This window comes from Dermacentor andersoni, chromosome 3 (assembly GCF_023375885.2).
Source record: "Dermacentor andersoni chromosome 3, qqDerAnde1_hic_scaffold, whole genome shotgun sequence".
NCBI lineage: Eukaryota > Metazoa > Arthropoda > Arachnida > Ixodida > Ixodidae > Dermacentor > Dermacentor andersoni.
Window position 1 is genome coordinate 11,794,988 of NC_092816.1, and position 24,887 is coordinate 11,819,874.

Here is a 24,887-nt window from a genome sequence, read left to right on the forward strand (position 1 = left end):
ATTTTTCTTTCTTTCAGGACAAATATCCACATTCTTTAAAGCTTCTGTTTTTAATTTGTAGATCTCATCTGATGATGGCTGCAGGCGCTAAGCGCAGTAAGCCATGGCATCCATATCTTACACTGCCACGCAATGCAACACGCACAAATCTCGGATGCCATGAGCAATGCCGATGCATTGCTCTTGGGGCAATTCGCACCACTCACACTCATGCTCATAACCTCGCTATTATGGCCCAACCTGCTTTCGATTTGCTTATAAGTGCTTACTGATAAGATACATCTATCAAGAATTTTCTGGGAATTCGTGAAAAGATTTAACCACTGAAACTTTACAACCTCGAATTAACGAAACTCACTATTTAAATAAGTTTTTTGCTGCAAGTACAACTTCGTTCTATCGGGCTTTGACAGTATCATAAATTATTTACAGTGCGCAGGTGCTTGTCACTATTTTTTCTAAGGTTTAGAGGTTGAAAATATCATGTCAGTACCCTCTTAATTTCAAACTGTTATGATCCCATATGAACCAGTTCAAACTGCCTCAAACTATTGTATTTTTGCTCCTGAGACGAACTGGAATATATGTGAAAGTGTGAATATATGTGAAAGTGTGAACTGGAATATATGTGAAATTTTCGAACCGAAAATTTCGGTTCGACATTCTGCTATAGCAGATGAAGTTGGTGCTACAGATCTTCACAGACTTACTAGCAGCCCTATAACACTCTTCGTTCACTAACTGGTACATTGTTCTTACATGAAAAGAAAGAAAGATTTTTTACACATCGAGTGTAGGCCACACCCAAAGAATTGGCCCTCGTATCTTGAAAAAGAAAGTGAGGCCCTTACATGCGTTTATATAGTAAATGCTAGAAATACTGTATTTGTTATTAAGTAATGTCAAACTTAACAAAAAATATTCGATTTTATATCATCATTGGCGAGTTTTAAGTACTTAAAGGGACACTAAAGGCAAATACGTACTAAGTTATGTGGTCTGTTCATGTACCACTCCAGAAACCTGACAACACGTGTTTTGTTCTAAGAAAAGACTTCGTTTATGAGAAAATTTCATCTGAAGGGTTTGAGTACCTTTATCGCAATTCAAATCTCCCGCCATCCAACTGGGGAGTGGTGACGTTGCATACGTCATCACCGCGAACACCGCCCATTGCTGCTGTCAGTGAGTAAAACGACGGCCAACAGACCAACTTCTTTTTTTGACAAAATGCGAATGCGTGGGCATGGAGAATCCGAGCCAAGGCAGACCAGTGGATTGGCCACTGCAGTTGCTTTTGGTCAAGTAGCATAGACCATTCGGGTATCCCGTGACATCACATGAAAGTGGATTCTCCGCTACTCGTAGTTTGTGCGAGTTTCGCGAGCCAGCTAAACCAGCGCAGTACTATGCGATAAATAAACTACTGAAACGTGAAAGCATCGGTAGCGCAGAGTCGAGCAAAAATGAAACCTTTCGATCACCCGAGTCGTTGTCAAGGGTAATGTCAATAAATTCTTTTTTCTAAAAATGAAATAGAACTGGACAAGTAGCATTTTTTTTTTTTTCGTCTTGTAATGCACTACAATGATGTTTTTATGATAAGTAGTTGGGCACTAGCAACAGAACTTAAATGAGGAGTGCCTTCATCATCGGGCAAGTACTGAAACTTCCTGGGGGAGTCTCCAATCTTGTTCTGCTTTATCTCAATTTCTCTGTTACTACGGCTCTGTTCGCAATAATATTGATGCCCTAGAGATTTCTGAGCACCAATCTATTGCTATAGTTTCACTTAATATTTGCTTTTAGTGTCCCTTTAGAGTAACTTTTTCTTTTTCTGTACCATGTAGCATGAGCTGTTTGTTTCTTTTGTAAAACTGTCTAATATCATGCCCACTTGCTTTGGTCTCATTGAGACTGGCAGTATGGCAAATTAAAAAAAAAAATCCTATCTCTTTCTCTCTCTTAATGGGCAATGCAACTTCTTCACAACCAGGTGAACTCCATGGTAAGTACAATTCGATAGAATTACTGCTAACAATTTTTTGCAGCTTCCACCATATTGGAAAGACCTTTGTTCACTGTTGTGCAGCAGTAAAACCAAATGTGCCCACCAGTGAGCCACAAAAGAGATAATGTACTAAGCATGTTTATATTAAGGCCAAAAAGGAGTCACTGCTTTTCCATAAGCAGTTTCAATTGGCAGCCCTGTGTGATATGACCTTGGGCCAGTGGCACACAATTTTTTAAAAGTTTGCACAATGCATGGTGTCCTCACAACAAACTGCAAACAGGAAGGGCGAATGTGACTCCAGAGCACTATCAAAGACAAGTTGCCTTTCCTTAGTGGTCACTGCAATAAGCCTTGCAGACTGCGCTTGCATCTCAGAAAACGTACCCCACAGAAGGAGGCCTGCCCTGCTTCAGTGAGCGCATAAACCCAGCGCTCCATTTCCGCCTCATTGGAAGCAGCAAGCTGAAGGCAGGCACCACCAGAGGGAGCCAGGTTCAGTTGCAAGGCATGTGGTCGCCCAACATTTGACACTGCCTGACAGGAACCACAGTGGACCCCACTGAAAAAACAAAGAGAGGGGAAGAGAAGATGTTAAGGTGTATTGCATGCTCAAGTGTAAACAAAATGCCCCTGAAAGAACTAAGCAAATGAAAAAGCACAATTGTCACCTAACAAGGTAAGTGGCACTTGGTATAGTGTCTCCTTGGTTTGAGAACCTGTACAGGACTCCAGCCCTGCAACAAGAAAACAAGATCGAGACAATCAAATTTGTGATGTAGGCTATCCTTCCTAATGGCTAGCATGTTGAGCCATCTAGAAAGACCAGTGAAGCTGAGCTAAAAATTTATCTCCAAGTGTGTTTTAGGAAAGAAGTGCAATTACAGGAACTAACAAAAGTTTTTGGAACCACTGAAGCCACAACATAACAGTTCAGAGGTTCAAATTCTGAAGTTGCATGAAAAGGTACACTTTACAATTCTAAACAGCATGCCTAAAATGAAAGAAAATTCAGCATTTTCATAGCTTATACATTCCAAAGATGTGTGAGAAGTCATGCAAGCTGTAGCATAGCTGCAGTCGCTGTATACAATACGGACCCAAATACAGTAGAGCCCTTCTAAAATGCTTTTCATGGAACTGGAAGAATAAAATCCAGTACACTGGACATAAAAACCATTTACAATATAAAGATTGGTCTGTGGCAATGCAACAACCAGGAAATAAAAAGATGTCAGCAAGAAGCACACAAGAATTTATTAGATTTATTTTGACAATAGTACAGCCAAGCTCACTTATACTAATACTATTCAGCATAATACAAAATAGCTATAACAACTAGATTAGTTTTACAATGCAATAGTAACATATGCACTGAACCTAGCTGCACATATGCATAATGACAATTTTTTGAAGCATTGCACTGTTTGCAAGGAATGGTTCATACATGCTTATATAAAATCAGGAATGTCCATATGTAAAATATAAAAACATGAAAAAGCGCGACAGCCTCCATCAGACTTCAGAAACACTCAAGCCATTCAAGATCATTTACTTCACAGACATGTTTTCTTTAAGTAGGTGTGAAGAAACAGAAGAGAGGTGATAAAAAATAACACTCTACTACACTTATGTTACATCAGTTGCAGTGTCATTTAAAACACCAATAACTTGGCTATTCTAGCAACAAAAGAGGGACGAATGGAGTCTCTGCTCCTCCTACAGTGGCCACGCTTTGCAAGCACGTGGCTGATGGTACTGTTCGGGAGTGAAATGTTGAGAAACCCTTTTGTGGCTACAGCATCACCACACATGAGCATGTAAGTGGTGGAATGACTGAAATTTACATTCAGATACAAGTTTAGATTTATTTTTCCAATGATAACAGGAAGGTTTTCCAGGGATAAAAGCTGGTCTTAAGAAGTAGTCTTCAGAAAATACTCACCACTGCAGCATGTATCGGGGTGCAAAGAGTATAATATAGAGAATTTAACGTATCATTTTGCATATTTCGCTGCACCACAAGAAATGACGCACTCCAGTTTGAGAAACCAGAGAGAGAGTGAAAAAAAGAAATAGGTGCTTAAGCATTCTGCATGTTTCCAACACAAGGTGGCTGTAACTACATCTTCTGCTCCACTTCCCCTCCTCCCCACACACAGTGTTCCTCTATCACACATGCCTACTGTGGTGGCACAGTGGCTGTGGTGTACTGCTACTGAGCACTATGCCACAGATTTGACTCCTACAAAACTATAGTTGCCCACTAGTGACACAATATAAACTCAAACATATAAAGTTGAAACTAAAATATTGCAAATGAAACTAACAATTGGCAAGTCAGTTCTGCGGAAGCCCGCAAGGTGGACAAAAGTTCATGAAAAGAAAAAAATTTCATCCACCCAGACCCAGATTATAATAAGCTACAAACGCTACAGAACTGGTTTGCCATACTCAGTGTCCCTTGGCATCAAGTTGGCAATTTAACCTCGCACCTCAATCTGCTAGCCTCCTGGTAAGCTCAGATGGTAGACCGACTGCCTCTGTAAGGCATTGGTCCCGGGTTAAATCGCAGACCAGGATGAATTTTTCTTCAACTGTGAAGCTTTCGTTCTGAGAAATCCGCACGGATTTCCTTTGTAGCTTGTGGGGGTCTGGTGTATCGTAGGAGTACCGACCACCGTGGGCTCAGGCACAGCGAGCCACAAGGCCGTGTCAGCTGTCACCTCACATAATCTAGCACACTGCTATGCACACACTCAGGCTGCTAAAGGGGGCACCAAGCACTGCTCACGTAAGATAACACACTATTGCTCTTTGTTAGCGGAAACCGTTCATTGTCTCCAGCGACACCCAACAATGCACAAACGGTCGGTCCAGGGCTGGCGTGGGAATCAAAGGGCTCCTGCGCCAAGGGCAGAAATACAGAAAGGGGCATGTTAGCGGAAACCGTTCATTGTCTCCAGCGACACCCAACAATGCACAAACGGTCGGTCCAGGGCTGGCGTGGGAATCAAAGGGCTCCTGTGCCAAGGGCAGAAATACAGAAAGGGGCACCACTAGCATGTCACTGCGAGAGGATGCTTCCCCGTGACATGCTGCTAGGATAAGTCCCCGCGGCTATGCTGCTTGCTCTCGCGATAACCAATGGGCCCACTCGCAAGAAATCGGACAATCTCCGTTGCCTTGGACCTCTGATAAGTGCGGTTTGTTATAGCAGGACCACACGTGAGCACTAGGCACTGCTCTTCGGCTTAGCATTCGGAAAAGGATGAACACAAGGTACACGCATGCCCTATATGCGAAGGCATCGCACGCGATCTCAAATCCGAGACCCTAACAAAGGGAGCCAGCGGACGAGTGTCCCGGAGAGACCTCCCTGGCACTCGCTGTAGCGCTGCAGTCGGCTCTGCAATGTGCCATCGCCGTGAACCAGTTCGTGAACAAGTTCGTGGCAGGCACCACAGAACAAGTGAATGCCTGCACAAAAACACCTGGGGCCATCTGAATCGCCACAAGCTTCATGCTACAAAACAGGTGGATGACAACTGTTCCCTTCCATAAACCTTCCTCCCCCTCATGGGCTTCCACAGAATTGGTTTGCCACATTCAGTGTCATTCCAGTGCTTTGAGTTGTCGATTTATTTACCCTCATTGGCATTGTTTTACATCGTTTACAATAAAAGAATATAATAACTAGGATGAACTTACATAAACACTAAACATATTGATAAAAAAATCTACTAGGAAATAGCACTAACAACAGCCCATGAATAACCGTTCACACTAAAATGCAAGGTAATCAGCCAGTTGTTCCTGAATAAAATTAGCTGGCTTATATTCACTCAAATAGTGGCTCAGTGTAGTCGGGCAAGTAAAGGTGCATTGGCAAGTGTAAGCATGCAAGGCTACAAAGCTGCTGCATTGCAATAAAATGCTGTGTCTCAGCAGATTGACAATGAAATGTTCATGACCTCATTAATCACAACTCATGCTGCTCAATTGGGGTGACACATGTTCACATGTCCCCCACATTTCAGGCAACTGCTCAATGCACTGAAAGCAATGTTGTAGGTCAGTGTTGTGCTGTGGTTCCTCTGTAATTATGAAGTGTTCGTGCCAACAAAAAAAAAAAAGGCAAATCAAATCATATCAAACCTACAACCTTTCTCTCTAAATATATGATGCTCCAACTAATTAAGCACTAAGCACAGCATCAATTACCTATGAGCCAATCATTGCTGTATGCGAGACTGTCAGGAACTAGCACCAAAGTGAAAGCAGCCATCAATATATGTTGGACATAGCACACGAAAGAGAGAAACAAAAGTTACAGATGTCCATACAGGCAGGAAACAGGATCGCCCAATGGTGTACTGTACTGGGTGAGACATTAAAACTAGCGCAAGCACTTGGGAGTATGATGTGACATCTTGTACAGTTAAGTTCACTGCACTGCCCATCATTGCACCGAGAGAAACCCAATGAAAAGCAACCACCAGCCTGCAGACTGAGCTAGATACTAGGCACCCGATACTTGCCTTTGCAGTGGTTCTTGAACAGTCTTCAACCATCATGTTCGATGGTAGTTTGCTCACACACAGTTCAAGCTCATGCAGACTGCAGGTTTACTTGCCACTGCAGATACTGCCTCCAAAGGACAGTGCTCCTGAATACAGTGCTGGTTATCGCTGTCACTGCTTCACATTTTGGACACAATCTTCTGTTTAACACAAACGACATCACCAGCATCCAATGAGGACAAGCTCATCCAGACTGTGCGTTACCATCCTCTCGACATGACAATGAGCAGAATTTTTGGCAGGTGACCGTTCCTAGCTCCACATTTGAATGCAGGATGAACCACTCACCGCAACAGGAAGTAGCCAGCTTCCCAATGCTTCTTCCTCTCTCGCCTGGCATTCCCTTCGAGGAACCTCCACATAAGGGGACTGCCCACGCTGGGCCCACAAGCGTAATCCCCCGGTGAGGACTGTATGCACTTCTCCCAGTGCACCAAACGGTAGTCCTTTACAACAAGCCCACCATCCTGGGTCATAGCAAAAAACAAGAGAAAGGAAAGACACATGAATGGATGAATTATTCAATCCTGGACTTGTAACTTATTTTTATTCCAAGCCTCACTGACTGATTAATAAGGTTTAATACTCCAAAGCAACAACACAGCTGTAGAGATGCCATAGTACCTTACAGAATAATTTTGATCATTTTGGTTTATTTAACATGCACATGAGTGTTATTGTGTCTCACACTCATGGAAACCCTCACTGAAGAAACAGGAATGCTTTGCAGCTTTAAGCTTCTGAAGAACGTTAACATACAATAAATGACACAAATACTTGTCCGGGTCCTTAACCGCACTTGAACATTTCTTACCACGGCTTCCCAACAAGGTGGAACCTTTATGCTTATGAAGCTTCACAGACGAGCAAAGCTTAGCCCACATGCAATAGTAATAATTTTTTTCTCTGAGTGTGTGCCTGTGTGCGTGTATGTTTTTCTTAGTAGCCAATTCTTTGTAAGACATTGATATCTCCTATACCAGATATACGTGACAATATGGGCATTTTCCCTCTCGCTCATGTACTATGTTCATGCCTGCTCACATATTTGTAAAACTGCAATATACTCAATTGATGTCTAATGCTCGTCCAGCATACTTCATGTCTTACTTTGTGTACGTGTCTTCAAGTTTCCACTGCAAAATGAAAGTTCTTTTTATTCTTCTAATTCGATGTGGTGCTGTGTTCTTACAGAACTTGTCCCAACAGTGGTAGTTGTGGCATTGTTTCATTTCAATTCAGTGCAAGACTAACAAGGTGGACACCAACAGTGCATATGTTAAGGAATGCATGTGCATTCATGTGCACTGAGGTGCACATGTTAGCATCCTGTGGGGATGCTCGGATCTCACGCATCCAATGATGTTGTTTTCCCCGTAGGGCTCTTGTGTCTCCTGTAATCTGGCTCTTCTGCCTAGCTAAGCACCGCCGGCAGGCAGTGTGGCAGCAGATTAGTATGAGAGATGGCGCGAGTGTTCCGCTGCTAACACCACCTAATGGCGGGGTTACAGCAGATTAGTATGAGAGATGGCACGAGTGTTGCACTGCCAACACCACCTAATGGCGGGTTTACACGGGCGCAAAAGAGAGTAGGCTGCTCCTCTTCGGCTCGGTGTTGGCTAGCCGCGTGAATGTTTCGCGTGCTTGCCAGCCGTTCACAGAACTGTCCTACGAAAGGCTTAGAAGCAGCACACTGGAATGAACCAACACGATTGTTCGAACACAAATAGCACTGCATGACCAGCTACTACAACGAAATTTTCGACTGTATAAAAAGACTAGTCTCAAGTAATGCAGATATAGGGGAGACTCTGTGCAAAATTTCATGTCTCAAGTACAAATAGATGTGCTACAAAAGAGCTGCAAAAGTAGACTTAATGAGGGTACCGTGCTGAAGCCAGGTGGCGTAGAGTCGCAGAGAGTCGCAGGCACGAGACGGTTGGCAACTGTGTAGAGTAGCAGGCATGAGTCGGTAGGCAACGGCGTGTAACGGGGAGGGAGAACATGGAAGGCGTGTGTGCGCGGTCCGATGCGGGGAGCACGCGACAACAAACTGAGTGATTGAAGTAATCAGTGGAGCAAGCCGCGTGCGGTGCGGCGGGACAGAACGCAGACTGCATGTGTGTGTGTGCGCCAAGGATTTCCTGAAATAAGGAATGTATTTGACAAGTGGGGGCTAGTCCGACCAGACCTTTAATGGAGGACCAATAATCGTCTAGTGCCACCCAACCAGTTGCGCAGCCTCTCCTGCCTTCTTCGATCGTCCAAGGACTGTTGGCTTCGACCTACGGGACCACAATGAAAAGGGAGAGACTCGTGGTTGATATAGCTAATTTTGTGCACCATGCCGTTCAACGACATCGTTAGGCCTGACGAGACAACCGGCATGGCTAGGCCCGACGAGACAACCGGCGTGGGGCCAGTGCTCAACATCAAAGATGCGCCCATCTCACTACCGAAATTCAGTGGCTACCAGGACCGACAGTCGCCGCAAGACTTTCTGGAGAATTACTCAGAGTACTGCGATATTGCGGGGATCCCCCTGACCGTCGTTTGCAGTTGCTTCCAGCAGAGTTGCAGGGGTCAGTCAAATAATGGTGGCACTTCTCAGGTGCGCACCCCCGACTGGCAGTCCTTCATGTGCGAATTTACGGTGGAGTTTACCACCTTTGACTCCAAGTTTAAACTAAAAGCAGAGCTAGATCAATGCACTCGGCACCTGGCAGAAAACCTCAAGCAGCTCATTCATGTCATTGCCAAATACTATGACCGTATAGCGGAGCCTGTTTCAGATGCCGAAAATGTGAAACGCGTGCGGAGACAAATGCATCCGACATTCCAAGACCTAACAGCCAGCATGAGCTTTGCAAAGCTGCAAGAAATGGTGAAGGCGGCCGGCCCTATCATGGAACACGCTTGGCATCGCCTGCGCTACGCGCCACCACTACCACCACGTATTGCACAAGCAGCAGCTGATTTAGCCTTCGTCTATTCATCTCCGCACACCACTGCAACGCCCAACCAAGCCCTCTCGGCCCTCCCACGAGAGTGGCAGCTGCAGCCTGCGGCAGTTTCGGCTTCCAAGTGTCCGCGGTCAACGACACGTCACGCTGGAGGCCCGGAGTGCATCTTCTCACCAGTGCCGTTAGCTCGCGCGCCGAACACAGGGCAACTAGACTTCAGCACCGCAACAACTTGGGAGAGCACCTCGGAACCTCGGGTTTCAAGCGACACAAGGTAACTCATGATTCGAGCCGCCAAACCGCAGTATCACGTGTCGGTGGTGCAGCGGTTTTGGCCACACTGCACGTCAATGCGCTACAGCTAGACCACGCAGCCAACCCCGCTGTTTTCACTGCAATTCCTCGGGACACCTACAAGCAGATTGCTCCGGAAATGGATGAGCATAGCCGTTTCTCCGGCCGACGGCTATGCGACGTCCCTGCAAGTTCTCGCAACAGCCGGAAATAAAGAACCACTGCTTGAACTGTTGATTGGTAACAGTGTCCTTTATGCACTCATGGACACTGGGGCAAGCGTGAGCTTAATAGGTAGCCGTGCCATCGCAACCACAAAGTGCACAGGAGCCACCTTCAGGGAAGAAGCACAAACCCTGCGGCTTGCTCAGGGCTGGTCACAAACTACACGATCGGTTCGCTGTCGTATTCGTTGACAAAGTACGTCCAGGAAGCAGCGTTTTCTTCTTTTGCCAGAGCTGTGTCATAATGTTGTCCTTGGGTGGAATTTTCTTGAGGTGGCAGGTATTTCTCTCTACATGGGCCTTGGTGGATGGTCACTGCACTCTGATCCATATGGACTCGTCAAATTTAAAAAGGCATCGAAGCGGCCATGTGCGTCGGATGCTGCACACCAATCCCTGTCAGTCTGTAAGACAGCATTGCAATGCGATAAGCAAGGCCAAGAGCTTGATGAAAATGTGGCCAGCTCTCTACAGGCACTTTTTGCAGATGTGCAGGATGTATGCCACAATACCACTGAGAGTGGCGAGTGTAGTCTAGAGAACCTTCGGGAGGAGCAGAAGCAGAAACTTAATAACATCCTTGCAGACCATAACCATATTTTTACCACTCTGCCAGGTTGTACGTCCCTGGTGGTTCACAAAATAGACACAGGCAGCCATCCACCATTTAGATGCAAGCTGCACCTGGTTAACAGCCAAGAGAGAAATTCTTGATGGGTGTATCCAAGATTTGATGCACCAAGACCTCATTGAGCACTGCTCCAGTTCTTGGGCCAGTGCCCCTGTATTAGTAAAGAAGAAAACTGGAGGATATTGCCTTGCGGTCGACTACAGACTCTTAGATGCAATCACAACTGTGCCAGTATATCCCATGCCCTGCACAGACTGGGTACTGGCTCAGCTCAGCCGTGCTAGGTGGTTCACAAGCCTCAACCTTGCTCAGGGCTTCTGTCAAGTGTCGGTTGCTCCTGAAGATGTACCGAAGACTGCATTCCTGTGCCATAGAGGAGAGTTTCAATTTAAGCGAATGCCATTTGGGGTAGCAGGTGGGCCGGCAACATTTCAGTCTCTCATGGACAAAGTGTTAGAAGGCATAAAACACAACTACTGCATGGCATTTCTTGACGATGTGCTCATTTATTCAGAAATTTTTGAGGACCACCTACAACATATCGATGAGGTACTGCAAAGAATTGGCTCTGCAAGTCTGACAATCAATCCCAGCAAAGTTACATGCTGTGAACAAGCATTAAAGTTCTTTGGATATGTAATCTCTCCAGGCAAATGTCAACCTGACGCGGACAAGATGCAAGCGGTTGCAGAGTTCCCATGCCCTAAAACAGTCAAGGAGCTCGAAATCTTTTTCAGCCTTGTGGGATACTACAGAAAGTTTATCCCCTGGTTTTCTGACAAAGCCAGACCCCTGACAGCTCCCCTCAAGAAAGGAGCCCATTGGGTTTGGGGTGCCGAGCAACAGACAGCATTCAAGACTCTGAGGCTATTGCTGGCAGAAGAGGTAGCTATGGTACTGCCTGACCTGAACAGGCCCTTTGTGATTGAAACAGAAGCCAGCGGCACTGGCATATTGGCAGTGTTGTTGCAGGAAGTCGAAGGTGAACTCAGGCCTGTGTCATTCGTAAGCAGGACCCTCAGCGCTGCTGAAAAGAACTATACTGTCCAAGAATGGAAGTGCCTCGCTGTGGTGTGGGCTGTCGATACATTCCGACTGTATGTAGGATTCACATCATTTGAAGTGCATTGTGACCATGCATCATTGGCTTGGATGTTTACAACTGAGCAGACATCGTGCAGAGTGCGACGTTGGGTGTTGAGATTACAAGGGTTAAAATGTACCATAAAGCATCGTAAAGGACGAGCCAACATCCCAGCGGATGCACTAAGCAGGTGCCCCATCCCTGCTGCTGAATCTGCTCAGCCTTGTTCGGCGGAGGACTGGTTTCCAATTGAAGTGCAAGAGCCACAACAAACCATTCGTTTTGAAGTAGCAGCCCCTGTTGACGTGATTGATGTGTCCCCACTCACCGACACTGCAAAGTTCCAGTTGGAATAACGCAAGAATCCACTGCTGCTGCAGCTGGTGCAATACTTAAAGTCTGGCCTGCTACCTGGCGGTGCTAAAGAGTCCAAGAGGGTACAGCACTTAGCTGATGACAGCGAAATCTCGAACAATGGTATCCTTATGTACACGGTCGATGAACGTAATGGCTTCTCCAACACTTACGAGACATGGCACTGAAAATGGAGCGTGACCACCCCCTAAGTGGGCATTTAGGCTTTTTTAGAACTTGGAAACATGTGAAGAGCCTGTTCACATGGCTCCGTATCCACTATGATATCTCCCGTTACATCCGCAGCTGCCAGCAGTGCCAGGCTTTCAAACCTCACCAGCAAAAACCAAAAGGACTGATGGACAGTTCATGGGCCACCCACCCAATGCAGCAGCTAAGTGTGGACCTTATTGGGCCACTGCCCACAACCACATGGCGCCACAAATACATACTGGTGGCGCTGGGCAAGTTCACGAAGTTTGTGGAGCTTTTCCCATTATGTACGCCTACCTCCAAATTGATCATCGATAAAATGATCTATGTTTTTTGCCGGCATGGTGTGCCTAGCTCCATCTCTAGCGACAATGGCAAACCATTCATAAGCAAAGTGTGGAAAGGCATTCTCCAGCACTGGGGAATCAAGGAGAGCCACACAGTCACATACAGACCAGCAGGACAGACTGTGGAACGCCATAAAGCAACGGTTAAACAATGCCTGGCGGGCTACTGCACTTCCCACAGGGACTGGGACAAAAGGCTGCCCAAAGTGGCGTTTGCAATGCGCACGTCTGAAAGTGTAGTTACTGGCTTTACACCTGCCTTCTTGTGATGTGGTCGGGAACTACAGAACCCATGGAGCCATCACAATCAGACAGCTGGCACCGAGGTGCCACCTGAGATGGCCCCTTCTGTGCCTCATGCCCTAGCTGCTGAACTGGATTTGTACCTTCGAGATGCCTGGGCCTTTGCACAGAAACACCAAACTTTGGCAAAAGCCAGCCAGGCAAAGTATTACAACAAAAAGCGCACTCAAGCTACCTTCGAGCTTGGAGACTTAGTTCTCCGAGACACGCACCCGCTAAGTAAGGCAGCCATTGGATTCACAACCAAGTTTGCCCCTCGACGCACAGGGCCACTTAGACTGGCTGCGCACGTTAAATGGACACAATACCTACAGACTCGGAGACCCGGCTACAGGGAAACAGAAAGGCCTTGCTAATGCAGAACCGCTGAGCCCTTATCATGTGCTTTGGAAGCCCTCTTCACAGGATAAGGGGGGGGGGGGGGGCTCTGTGAGGGTACCGGGCCGACGCCATGTGGCGTAGAGTCGCAGGCACAAGACGGTAGGCAACTGTGTAGAGTAGCAGGCACGGGGCGGTAGGCAATGGTGTGTGGTGGGAAGGGAGAACATGGAAGGCGTGTGTGCGCAGCCGGCATGCGGGGAGCGCGCAACAACGAACCGAGTCAGTGAAGTAAGTGGCGGAGCAAGCCGCGTGTGGTATGGCAGGACGAAATGCAGACTGTGTGTGTGTGCGTGCACCGAGGATTTCCCAAAATAAAGAATGTACTTGACAACGTTTCCGACAACAAAACTGAAGGAAACACTGCCGTTACCACTCGCTGAAAGTGACACATGATACAGAAAAACCTGCTGCTGGGCTTGTTGGTACATGAGAACTAGTGTGAAATATATGCGCAACAACCATGGAAGGAAGATGAGATCACCTTTTCTTTCTTGTCTTCCATTTGTGGCTGTTGCGCGGCTATTTCATGCCAATTATCCTTATTCAGAACATGCGGCTCCTTGCAATTACCTGAGACCATGCTTCGAGCCTATCGCATATCAGGGACGACGACAGTTCCTTTCCGGGTGCCACCATTAAATATGCTGACACACTGTGAAGCCAATGCCTAAAGCCGCGGCCGCTCACTTTGCCACAGTCCACACACATGGCTTTTTCACTCAAAGCACGGTTGAGCGCACTGCAATATGATAGCGCATGAGCGCAGTCACGTGGTTTTACAGTCAAACCCACTTATAACGATACCGGTTTTAACACTATATCAGTTATAATAATGAGAAGCTGCTGAACCGTCAACTTTTGTATGTTTTCCATAATGAAATAACTTGCATAATACAGTGTCCCAATGCCGCATTATCAGTTATAACGATGAAGTCTGGCTGCTGGGTATCTGTGCCGAAAGGTAGTGAAATGCAGAATCCTTGGAAAGAAAATTAAAAAAAAGAGAATTAGAGCCGCTGAATGATGGCCCTGACATCAGCCATGCACTCATTCTCCAGCCTTCTCCACATGCCTCTCTCCTGTCGTCCTTCCACCCCTCCAAACACGAATGGGCTGTGCCCATAGCTCTACGCTGCGTCACCCTCTGAAGCACCAATGGACTGCGCCAACTGCGCTACTCCCAGAGTGCTCGCTGGCTCCTCATTCAGCGCAGTTCTGCAAACCGCTTAATCATTCATGTTCGTCATTGTAGGTTGCGTCAATATTGTTCCTGGCCACATGGTTTCTCAGCCACGTTTGACTCGCTGCCGAATCGGAAGATGGCTGATCCACCCATTGATCATTGGCAAAGCACGACGTTGCCGGTGAAAAGAAAGCCCATGGCTATAGATTTGGAAACTAAGTGCTTCTAACCGATGAGGTGATTGTCGCAAACGTGCTTGCATCGGATAGTGATGGCGACGACAGCAGCGATGACGTGGTAGGGCAAGCTGCCTCAACATTGTCCTCACAGGAGGCCCAGAAGATGACTCAGTCCCTCCGGTGTTTCATTTTCATGAGGAAGCTTCCGCTGCACTATGTGGAGCACCTTGGAGAATGAGGTCAGCAAGCTTCGCGTAAAGCATGCAAAGCTGACAGACATATGGTTTTCTCGTGCAAACCAGTAAGGAGTACATGGCGAGATGCTTGTGGTGATTTCGCCTCAGCATTGCTTCTGGATTTCTCAAGCTGACAGGCTGCCACGGCAACCTTCTTACATTTTTAAAAGGCCCTTTTTGGGGCCACCAAAGCGATGCCTCAGTGGAGCTCACATACCGCTTGTCACCCGTGACCCCTCTTTGCAGTTGTTTTATCAGTGCTATTCTTTAATGCCAACAACCGAGGCATGTTACAGGCGATCGAAGCGTCCAGGAAGCAGTTACATGAGTGAACACAATCAGCAGCCGGATGGAGGAATGTGGTGGGGAGGGACACTGGCCTCCCCGCCATTATAGTTTTCTCACAACAGCTCTGTGTGTGGTGTGTGGTGACTATGCGGACTTCGAGCATGTCCTGTGGGGCTGCGCCTCTGCTGGTTCCCCTTTCACCCAAGAGGAAATTATGAAGCTCATTAGGGCCCAGGACCAGACCTCTCAAACCCTGGTAGTCCAGATGGCTCGCGAGAGGGCCGTCAGGTTTCACCTGATGGTCCCCAAGTGGGCCTAGCCAGGTGACGTTGAGTTTGTTCGCACCTATTGTGGACCAAATAAACTTGTCTCACTCACTCACTCACAACAGCTCTGCCATCCCCCTCTTGATTTTTTGCATGCAACCCGGTTATAACAATGGAAATTTTGTGGCACTTGAATATTGTTGTAAGTGGGTTCAACTGTATTTCACATTGTTACGAAGAGGAAGCCCGATGTACAAGCGTATATACAACTATTTACATAGGATGAAGTTAGTGGTAAATGCACAGGCTGGTACAAAGGTCACAGCCCCAGTAGACAGTCTAAAACTTCCTCTTCATCTCCCTCTTGTGCGCACGGTCCAAATGTACTGTAACGTAACCTCTACGGGATGGAGTGCCGTCCCGGTACTCGTTAGAATGATAGCGAACTAGACGAATAGTATGGCTTTAAGTGGGGCACATGGACGACAGCAGTTCGCAGGTGGGATGACGATGGCATGTCTTCAACAGGGGCAATTTCATAGTTTATGTCACTTATTCGTCGTAATACCCAGTAAGGCCCAGTATAGCATGACAGCAGTTTTTCGGACAGGCCGACATGGCGAATGGGAGTCCACAGAACGAGATTTCTGGGAGAGAAGTCAAAGTTCCAGTGGCGACTGTCGTAGCGAGTCTTTTGTGACGCCTGAGTCAGTGTAAGTTGCTCATAGGCAATGTGGCGAGCCATACAAGCCCGACCAACGGCGTCATGAGCATATTCCGTGGTGTGTCAAGACACTGAAGGTAGCAGGGTGTCAAAAGGCAGAGTGGGATGGTGACCAAACAAGAGGTAGAAAGGCAAGAAACTGGTAGTATTCCGACGTGACAAATTGTATGCAAGTGTCACATAGGGCAAAGTGCTGTCCCAATCACGATGGTCTGCTGAAACGTACATAGACAACATCTCTGTAATGATGTGATTTAGTCGTTCAGTCAGTCCGTTCACTTGTAGGTGATATGAGGTTGCGAGCTTGTGTTCGGTGGAGCAGGAACGAATTGTCTTCCACAACTTGGGACAGGAAGTAGTGGCCACGATCTGTCAGCAGCTGCCTTGGCCCGCCATGGTGAAGAATCACGTCCTGAAGTAAAAAGTCTGCTATACCTGTAGCACAGGTGGCGGACAGGGCACGTGTAATAGCATAGCGAGCCGCTTAGTCTGTTGCAATGGCTATCTATCTGTTCCCTTTTATCAATGTGGGGAAGGGGTCAAGAAGGTCCATGCCAACACGAAAGAAAGGCTCCTTGGGAACATCGATTAGATGAAGGTGGCCAGCAGGTTGTATACATGGCCTCTTTTGCTGCTGGCGGACGTCACAAATCACAATGTAACATCGTACAGAGCGGTACAGGCCTGGCCAGAAAAAGCGACGTCGCATTCTGTCATAAGTGCGGGAGGTTCCAAGGTGTCCAGCAGTAAGTGTGTCGTGGAGCTCAGCAATAACAGTAGAACGGAGGTGACGAGGGACAACTAGCAGTAAATCTGGTCCATCAGATCCGATGTTGCATCAATAAAGAATGTCGCCATGGAGCACAAACATTCTGATTGAGCGATCTGATTGGCTAGAATTCAAGTGCTCAATTATCGACCGTATAGAGTCGTCCTTTCACGAAAGTCAGAAATGGTCAAAAGGGAAGTGTCGGCATCCTGTTTGTCGTTGTCAGGAGGATCGACAGGATGACGAGACAAGCAGTCAGCGTCCAGATGTAAGCGGCCGGACTTGTACATCACGATGAAAGAATACTCCTGAAGTCTGAGTGCCCAGAGACCAAGGCAGCCAGTCGGGTCTTTCAGTGACGATAGCCAGCACAGGGCATGGTGGTCCGTGATGACAGAAAATGGGCAGCCAAACAAGAAAGGGTGAAATTTAGCCATTGCTCACACCAGAGCGAGGCACACGCGCTCAGTGATAGACAAATTTCACTCTGAAGGGGACAAGAGGTGACTGGTGTAGGCAATGACACGCTCGACTCCATTTTGCTGTTGGGCAAAGACAGAACCTATGCCATGGCCACTGGCGTCTGTGCGAACTTGAGTTGGTGCAGATGGATCAAAGTGGCCTAATATCGGAGGCGTTGTCAACAAGCGGATAAGGGTGTAGAAGGCGTCAGCTTGCTCACGGCCCCAAAAAACTATGTGTCCTTTTTGAGAAGATCAGTCAGTGGCTGGGCAAAATCCGCAAAATTTTTAACAAACCGACAAAAATAGGAGCATAAGCCCATGAAGCTGCGCACATCTTTTTTTGAGCAAGGTACAGGAAAGTTCTTGACTGCATGAATCTTATCAGGATCAGGTTGTATACCGGCAGCACTAACAAGGCGGCCAAAAACTTTTGACTTCATGGTGTCCAAAATGGCACTTAGAAGAGTTAAGTTGAAGGCCAGCCTCCCTAAAGACCAAGAATACCAGCCAAGCGACTGAGGTGGCTGTCAAATGTACGGGAAAATATGATGACATCGTCCAGATAAATCAAGCAAGTGGACCACTTATAGCCCCGAAGGAGAGAGTCCATCATTCTTTTGAAAGTTGCTGGGGCATTACGAAGTCCGAAAGGCATAACCTTAAAATGGTAAAGGCCGTCCAGTGCAACGAAAGCGGTCTTCTCACGGTAGAGTTCATCCATTGAAATCTGCCAGTAACCGGATCAGAGGTGAATTGAACAGAAGTATTTCAATTCATGAAGGCAATCAAGAGCATCATCAATCTGCGGGAAAGGGTCCACATCCTTTTTTGTGATCTGGTTTAGTGGACGGTAATCGACACAAAATCAGCAGCTGCCATCCTTCCTTTTGACCAAGACAACCGGCAATGCCCAAGGACTCGAAGAGGGCTCAATTACAGTTTTGGTTAGCATCTTGTCTACTTCAGGTTGGATAATGTGATGTTCTGCGTGAGATACGCGATAAGGTCATCTGCGGATAGGACTAGCATCACCAGTGTCAATCTTATGGGTCACAACGAAAGTCTGTCCCAGTGGGCGATCCTCAAAGTCAAAGACGTCGCAATAAGACAACAGGACGCAACAAAGATCCGTAGCCTGTTCGATAAGCAGGTCATGAGCGATCATCTTCGAAAATGTGCCGGGATGGGACATTGTGGAGCTGATCAGACAGCAGGCGGCTGCAGACGAGCACGAAACATTGAATACAGAGATCGCGGTATTGTCAATAGGGGAAGCATTGCCGAGCGACATGCCTTTCGGGATAACTTGCATACTTAAATCAAAATTCAAAACAGGTAGAAATATGCTTTATTGAATGAATGAATGTGTGTTGTTTAGTGGCGCAAGAGCCAGGTATGGCCAAAGAGCACCAAGACAGTGCTATTGATTTCGCGGTGGAATGACGAGTTCTGTGAAGTTGATACGACGTGGCTGTAGAGAGGCCTAAAAATAGTCGCTGTAAAGTGCGTAAAATCTACGTGCAATAAGATTATGGCGATGACTAATGATTAGTACTATGAGCCTGTGATGTGTGGTGCGCGACGTGGTGCGGTGATCGGGACGGTCGAGAGCAGACGACGCTGAGTGCACGCGCGCCGAGGTGGAAGAAGGAAAACAACGACGACGAAGAGCGTCCGGCACAAGAACGCACGGCGCAGGAAAGACAACAAAAAAAAAACGCAACCAATTAGAAAAGACCACGGGGCATCGGGCAGCCAATCCGAGAATGCCAAATCGGCCAGACCACAAGAAAAAGCGTGGTGCGCTGGCAGAACGGGGAGGACACGCAAGAGGACACGCAGGGAGACGCCGGGGAGACGCCAGGAGAGTCCCAGGAAGCGACGGCAGGAGGAGGTCAACCACCGGAGCGGGCGTTGAAGACGGGCCGTCGGGTTCCGGACCCGAGCCCACCAGGACTTCACCCGACCGGGGCCTCCTGCCAACCTGTTCCTGTGCGTCGCCCGTCTACCTGAGCGTGCCGTCAGCTCCTCAAGGCCGGTGAGCTTTTGCGCCAGTGGGCAGGACGAGAACAGTCGGGCTTCGAGCCCGAGCTCTACGCCAGCTGCCCGGCCAGAACGCCACCCCCGTCTGCCGTGCCGCCTGCTGCCCGAGGCCGGCGTTGGAGCTTCTGCGCCGTGGGCGAGAGAGGAGCAGTCGGGCTACAGGCCCGAGCTCTACATCCAGCTGCCCGGCCAGAACGCCGCCGCCGTCCACTCCTGCCACCAAGCCGCCCACTTTTCCTCGCCTAGCCAGAGCTGGCGCACTCCGGTCGCCCAGTCGGTCAGCTTACACCGCGACCTATGGTGAGACCGGCAGCACTCCTTTCGCCAGCTTGTCGCCACTTCGAGACTGTGACGCGCCCCCGCCCTCGTGGCAAGCCCGGACTCGCGCACCCGTTAACCTCATGCAAGCTCTATGTGTGTTCCTTGCCGCAATGTCTGTTTGAGTGTTTAGTTTAGGCATGCTTTCTATTTTCTTCTGTTTACCTTAAGCCTTTTTTAGTTTGATTAAAAGTATTTGTGTGTGTGTGTTCAAACCAACGGCTTTGTCCTCAATTGGGTTCTCGGAGGCTCCGCCTAAGAGAACCGTTAAAACATTGAGTACACGAACCTTTGCCCCCATAAGTGGTTCGTCACAAATTGGCGTCCGCGACAGGACAAAGCCGTTCGTTTGGATTTTTTTCTAAAGGCTAGGAACTATGGCTGCTAGCACACGAGATCTGTTAGCCTTAGCCGAACGCATGGGGCTGGAAGGTGCGGAGTTGAGGGCATGGTTAAACGAGCAGGAAGCGCGGGCGCGAGAAGAGCGGGCAGCGGAGCGCGATGCCAAGAGGGAGGAGCTTGCGCTTGAGGAGAAAAATTTACGACTGCGGCTAAAAGTCGCAGAGGCGGAAGGCACATATGTGGGCAAGAAACAGCCAGAAATTAGTCTGTTTGACTTAGCCTCCGTGGCCCAGCGATTGGGTTTGCATGGGGCAGACTTGCACAGGTGGGTGCAAGAGAGATGGCTGTTAATATGCGAGAAAGCTCAGAGGGAGTGCAACAGGCGAGTGGCAGAACAGGCAGCTGAGGGGGAACACCTGGAGGAAGACCTTCGCAGGGTGCGCGTTCGCATCAAGGCACTCGCGGATGCTTGCTCCGAGGGGACAAGATCCGCGGTTGAGGATGCAGCACAGCAGTGCAGCGGCGACCCTAGGGTTCCCTCCGACATGGCCTCAGGCCTTGGCGAGAGAAAAGTGTCTCAAGGAGAGACACCTTGTAATGATGCCATTGTGTGCATAGATATTGATGTTTGCTCACGAAGCAGGGAGCAAATCGCTTCCGTATCTCAACCGGTGCTGCGCGAGCCCAGCGCAGGCGATGACTGGCTCGTACATGGTTCCGAATCGTCGTGCATGGGCCTGGTTGAGAAAGGTAGAGCAGAGCACCTCCTACAGGCTAAAGATAGCATGTTGGAGGGTTCCCACCATTTTCAAGATGAACCTGAAGCTATCAGGGCTCCTGTGGAACCGTGTTCGGTTTCCACAAAGGGTATTGGGGTGTCTTCGCTGCGTTCCTCAAATCAGGCGAAGGCAACCGCTTGCGACTTTATGCGCACTTGGGAGGGCTCGGGCCTCCGTACCAAATCAACTTATGGCTTTAAGGAACCAGAACATCCTACGTGTTCTCATGCACTCGTGTGTGGTTCGACCATTGACACTGATGCTGCAACCACTCACAACACCGTTGACTACCTTAGAACGCAGGCAGTGACTTGGTCGACACCAAGCAGAGACATCAATGCCTGGAGCGTTATGGCCACAGACGGGCCAGCGTACTCTAAACGAGAAGACAGATGTCTAGTCCGCTTAATGTGGGAGAGGGTCACCTGAAGGAGCCGATGTTTTGCTTATGGCTCTTCACGGACTTTTGACCTCGGACTTGGTGACTTCAACTTGATTGTTTATAGAGTGTGTTGCGATAGCCTTTGGTGCTACAGTTTTTATTATTGAGTTGCTGTGGTGTTTTTGAATTGTTAATGTCTTCGATCTGTTTGCTCAGTGAACTGTGCCACTCTGTGAACTGTGCATTGGAACCATACAGTGCGTTCTTGTGAACGGACCATGACTGTAGTGTTCCGAATATGCGTGAACTAGGTCGCGCACTGAGCGGCAGTTTTTCCTCAGAAAAACTTGTTAAAAAAGGGGCTTATGTGATGTGTGGTGCGCGATGTGGTGCGGTGATCGGGACGGTCGAGAGCAGACGACGCTGAATGCACGCGCGCCGAGGTGGAAGAAGGAAAACAACGACGACGAAGAGCGTCCGGCACGAGAACGCGCAGCGCAGGAAAGACAACAAAAAAAAAAAGCAACCAATTAGAAAAGACCACGGGGCATCGGGCAGCCAATCCGAGAATGCCAAATCGGCCAGACCACAAGAAAAAGCATGGTGCGCTGGCAGAACGGGGAGGACACGCAAGAGGACACGCAGGGAGACGCCGGGGAGACGTCAGGAGAGTCCCAGGAAGCGACGGCAGGAGGAGGTCAACCACCGGAGCGGGCGTTGAAGACGGGCCGTCGGGTTCCGGACCCGAGCCCACCAGGACTTCACCCGATCGGAGCCTCCTGCCAACCTGTTCCTGTGCATTGCCCGTCTACCTGAGCGTGCCGTCAGCTCCTCAAGGCCGGTGAGCTTTTGCGCCAGTGGGCAGGACGAGAACAGTCGGGCTTCGAGCCCGAGTTCTACGCCAGCTGCCCGGCCAGAACGCCACCCCGTCTGCCGTGCCGCCTGCTGCCCGAGGCCGGCGTTGGAGCTTCCGCGCCGTGGGCGAGAGAGGAGCAGTCGGGCTACGGGCCCGAGCTCTACATCCAGCTGCCCGGCCAGAACGCCGCCGCCGTCCACTCCTGCCACCAAGCCGCCCACTTTTCCTCGCCTAGCCAGAGCGGGCGCACTCCGGTCGCCCGGTCGGTCAGCTTACACCGCGACCTATGGTGAGACCGGCAGCACTCCTTTCGCCAGCTTGTCGCCACTTCGAGACTGTGACGCGCCCCCGCCCTCGTGGCAAGCCCGGACTCGCGCACCCGTTAACCTCATGCAAGCTCTATGTGTGTTCCTTGCCGCAATGTCTGTTTGAGTGTTTAGTTTAGGCATGCTTTCTATTTTCTTCTGTTTATCTTAAGCCTTTTTTAGTTTGATTAAAAGTATTTGTGTGTGTGTGTTCAAACCAACGGCTTTGTCCTCAATTGGGTTCTCGGAGGCTCCGCCTAAGAGAACCGTTAAAACATTGAGTACACGAACCTTTGCCCCCATAAGTGGGTCGTCACAGAGCCTTACACTGCATTGCGGAAGAATGATATGATATGCAGAACATGTAAGATGCAAAAATTAGCTACAGCACAACTGTCTCACCAGAGCCCTTGAAACACAAGGGCCTTGAGGCATGTGCTATACAGTACAACTATCCCAGCGGCATCCTCTAAAGAGAGGAAGCGCTACGAATGTACGGGACTAATAACATGTAAGACCACATCTCTGAGGAAACCTAGGACTGTGTCTGTATTAAAAAGCGGTTCTGGACCGAGAAACATTGCACAATGAAGAGGAATGTGCTGCCGGTATGCTAAGGAAAAATGTCTCTCTCTCTCAGATTCGGCTTCCCGACACTCCTGGAGGACGTGGAGTACGGTTAGCCTCTCCCCGCATCTACCACAGGTTGGAGGCTCACTTCCGGCAAGTAGAAAATTATGGGTGCCAAATGTGTGTCCTATTCCGAGACGACAGAATAGGACATCTGTTCAGCGCGATTTTGTAGTAGAGGGCAAGAATCCTAATTGTGGCTTTATCAGGTGGAGCTTATTATCAGTTTCCACGTCCCACATGCGTTGCCAGTGGTCTCGCAGCCTCCTTCGTAAGAAAGGCCTCAGATCTGTGACAGGCGCCTCAGCGGTAGGGTTAACAGGTTGCGATGCGATTGACGTGGTCATCTCGTCCGCCAGAACGTTACCCTCAATGCTCCTATGCCCAAGGCACCCAGCATATAATGATATACTGGTTAGATATGTACGCTTTACACAAGATGGAATAGAGTTCATTAAGTACTGGATTTTTGTGTATAGAGTGACATCAAGGCTTTCGCGATGCTTAGGGAGTCTGTATATATCGCTGATTTTTCAAGTTTTGATTTTCTTATATGCTTCACAGCAGATAGTAATGCGTAGGCCTCGGCCGTAAAGATACTTGTTTCCGGATGCAGTACATCGGATTCTGAGAAGGATGGGCCGACGGCAGCATAGGACACCCCGGCATTTGAATTTGAAGCGTCTGTGTAGAACTCTGCGCAGGAGTGCTTGTGCTGGAGTTCTAGGAAATGCGTTCGGATTTCAATCTCTGGTCCATGTTTTGTTACTTCTAAAAAGGATATGTCACATTCTACGACCTGCCACTCCCAAGGTGGTAACAACTTGGTTGGATGCATTAGGCAAAGCCCAAGGAGTGGAACATGCATTTCATGACTAAGCTCCCTCACATGAAGCGAGAAAGGCTGTCTTACCGAGGGACAATTATGGAAAAGTGTAGTACATGTCATATCGTTAACAGTGCTAAAACTTTATTGGCTTTATATGCTTTATTGGCGATAGTCACAATGGTATGAGAAACGGCAACTGTGCATAGCAGGAGAACATTGACATTAGGAGTCAGCACGTAGTCATCGTCATGAACACATGGGAAGCACATCAAAGGCATATACATGGCGGTTCGAGGCAGCAATCGTACGAAGTCTACAGAACATAAACAAGGCTCAGCTGATTTTGGAGGACAGCAGTGAATAGACAGCTCGAGTTGGAGGAGGCCAGCAGCGCAGTCAATCAGTGCTGAATGGTCCGATAAAAAGTCGAAGCCGAAGATAAAGTCATGGGAACACTGTTCCAGAACAGAAAATAAAACGGAAGTGCTGAAACCAGCAACAATTAGTTGGGCAGTGCACATGCCTAGGATAATGGGCATTGCGTCATCAGCGACCCGGATAGCCTGAGATGTGGCAGGTGTAAGGACTTTCTTCAGGCAGTAACGAAGACGGTTGCTCATCACCGAGATATGGGCTCCAGTATCAACTAGCGCTGGGACAAATACACCGTCAACTTCTACGTTGACTATATGGCGTCTAGTCGGCAGAGTGAGAGGCTTTGGCGGAAATGTCGACAATGCAGCACCACCTCCAGAAGCTGTATCCTTCATTTTTCCGGAGGTATGCACCCAGGTCGGAAAGACGGCGATGGGCGCCAGGACTGGGGTGACCTGGACGATGGGCGACAACTTTGCGGCGAATGGGACTGGTGACTGCTTGGCGATTGTGAACGATGGTGCCATGTGG

The 24,887-nt window shown here is 48.5% G+C and overlaps 1 protein-coding gene across 3 annotated transcripts in view; it reads right to left on the minus strand.

The window, feature by feature from the left end:
- Positions 1-24,887, minus strand: part of LOC126520918 (pleckstrin homology domain-containing family M member 2-like) — an 87,464-nt gene that overhangs the window by 21,697 nt on the left and 40,880 nt on the right. For 2 of the 3 annotated variants that reach the window (XM_050169743.3, XM_055065632.2), the window contains 3 exons: positions 6,883-7,061; positions 2,683-2,748; positions 2,399-2,573 (listed from right to left, as the gene is read on the minus strand). In XM_050169743.3, coding sequence (XP_050025700.1) covers positions 2,399-2,573; positions 2,683-2,748; positions 6,883-7,061 — 420 coding nt within the window. The remainder of the gene's footprint in view (positions 1-2,398; positions 2,574-2,682; positions 2,749-6,882; positions 7,062-24,887) is intronic. The other variant, XR_008610227.2, reaches the window with a different exon arrangement.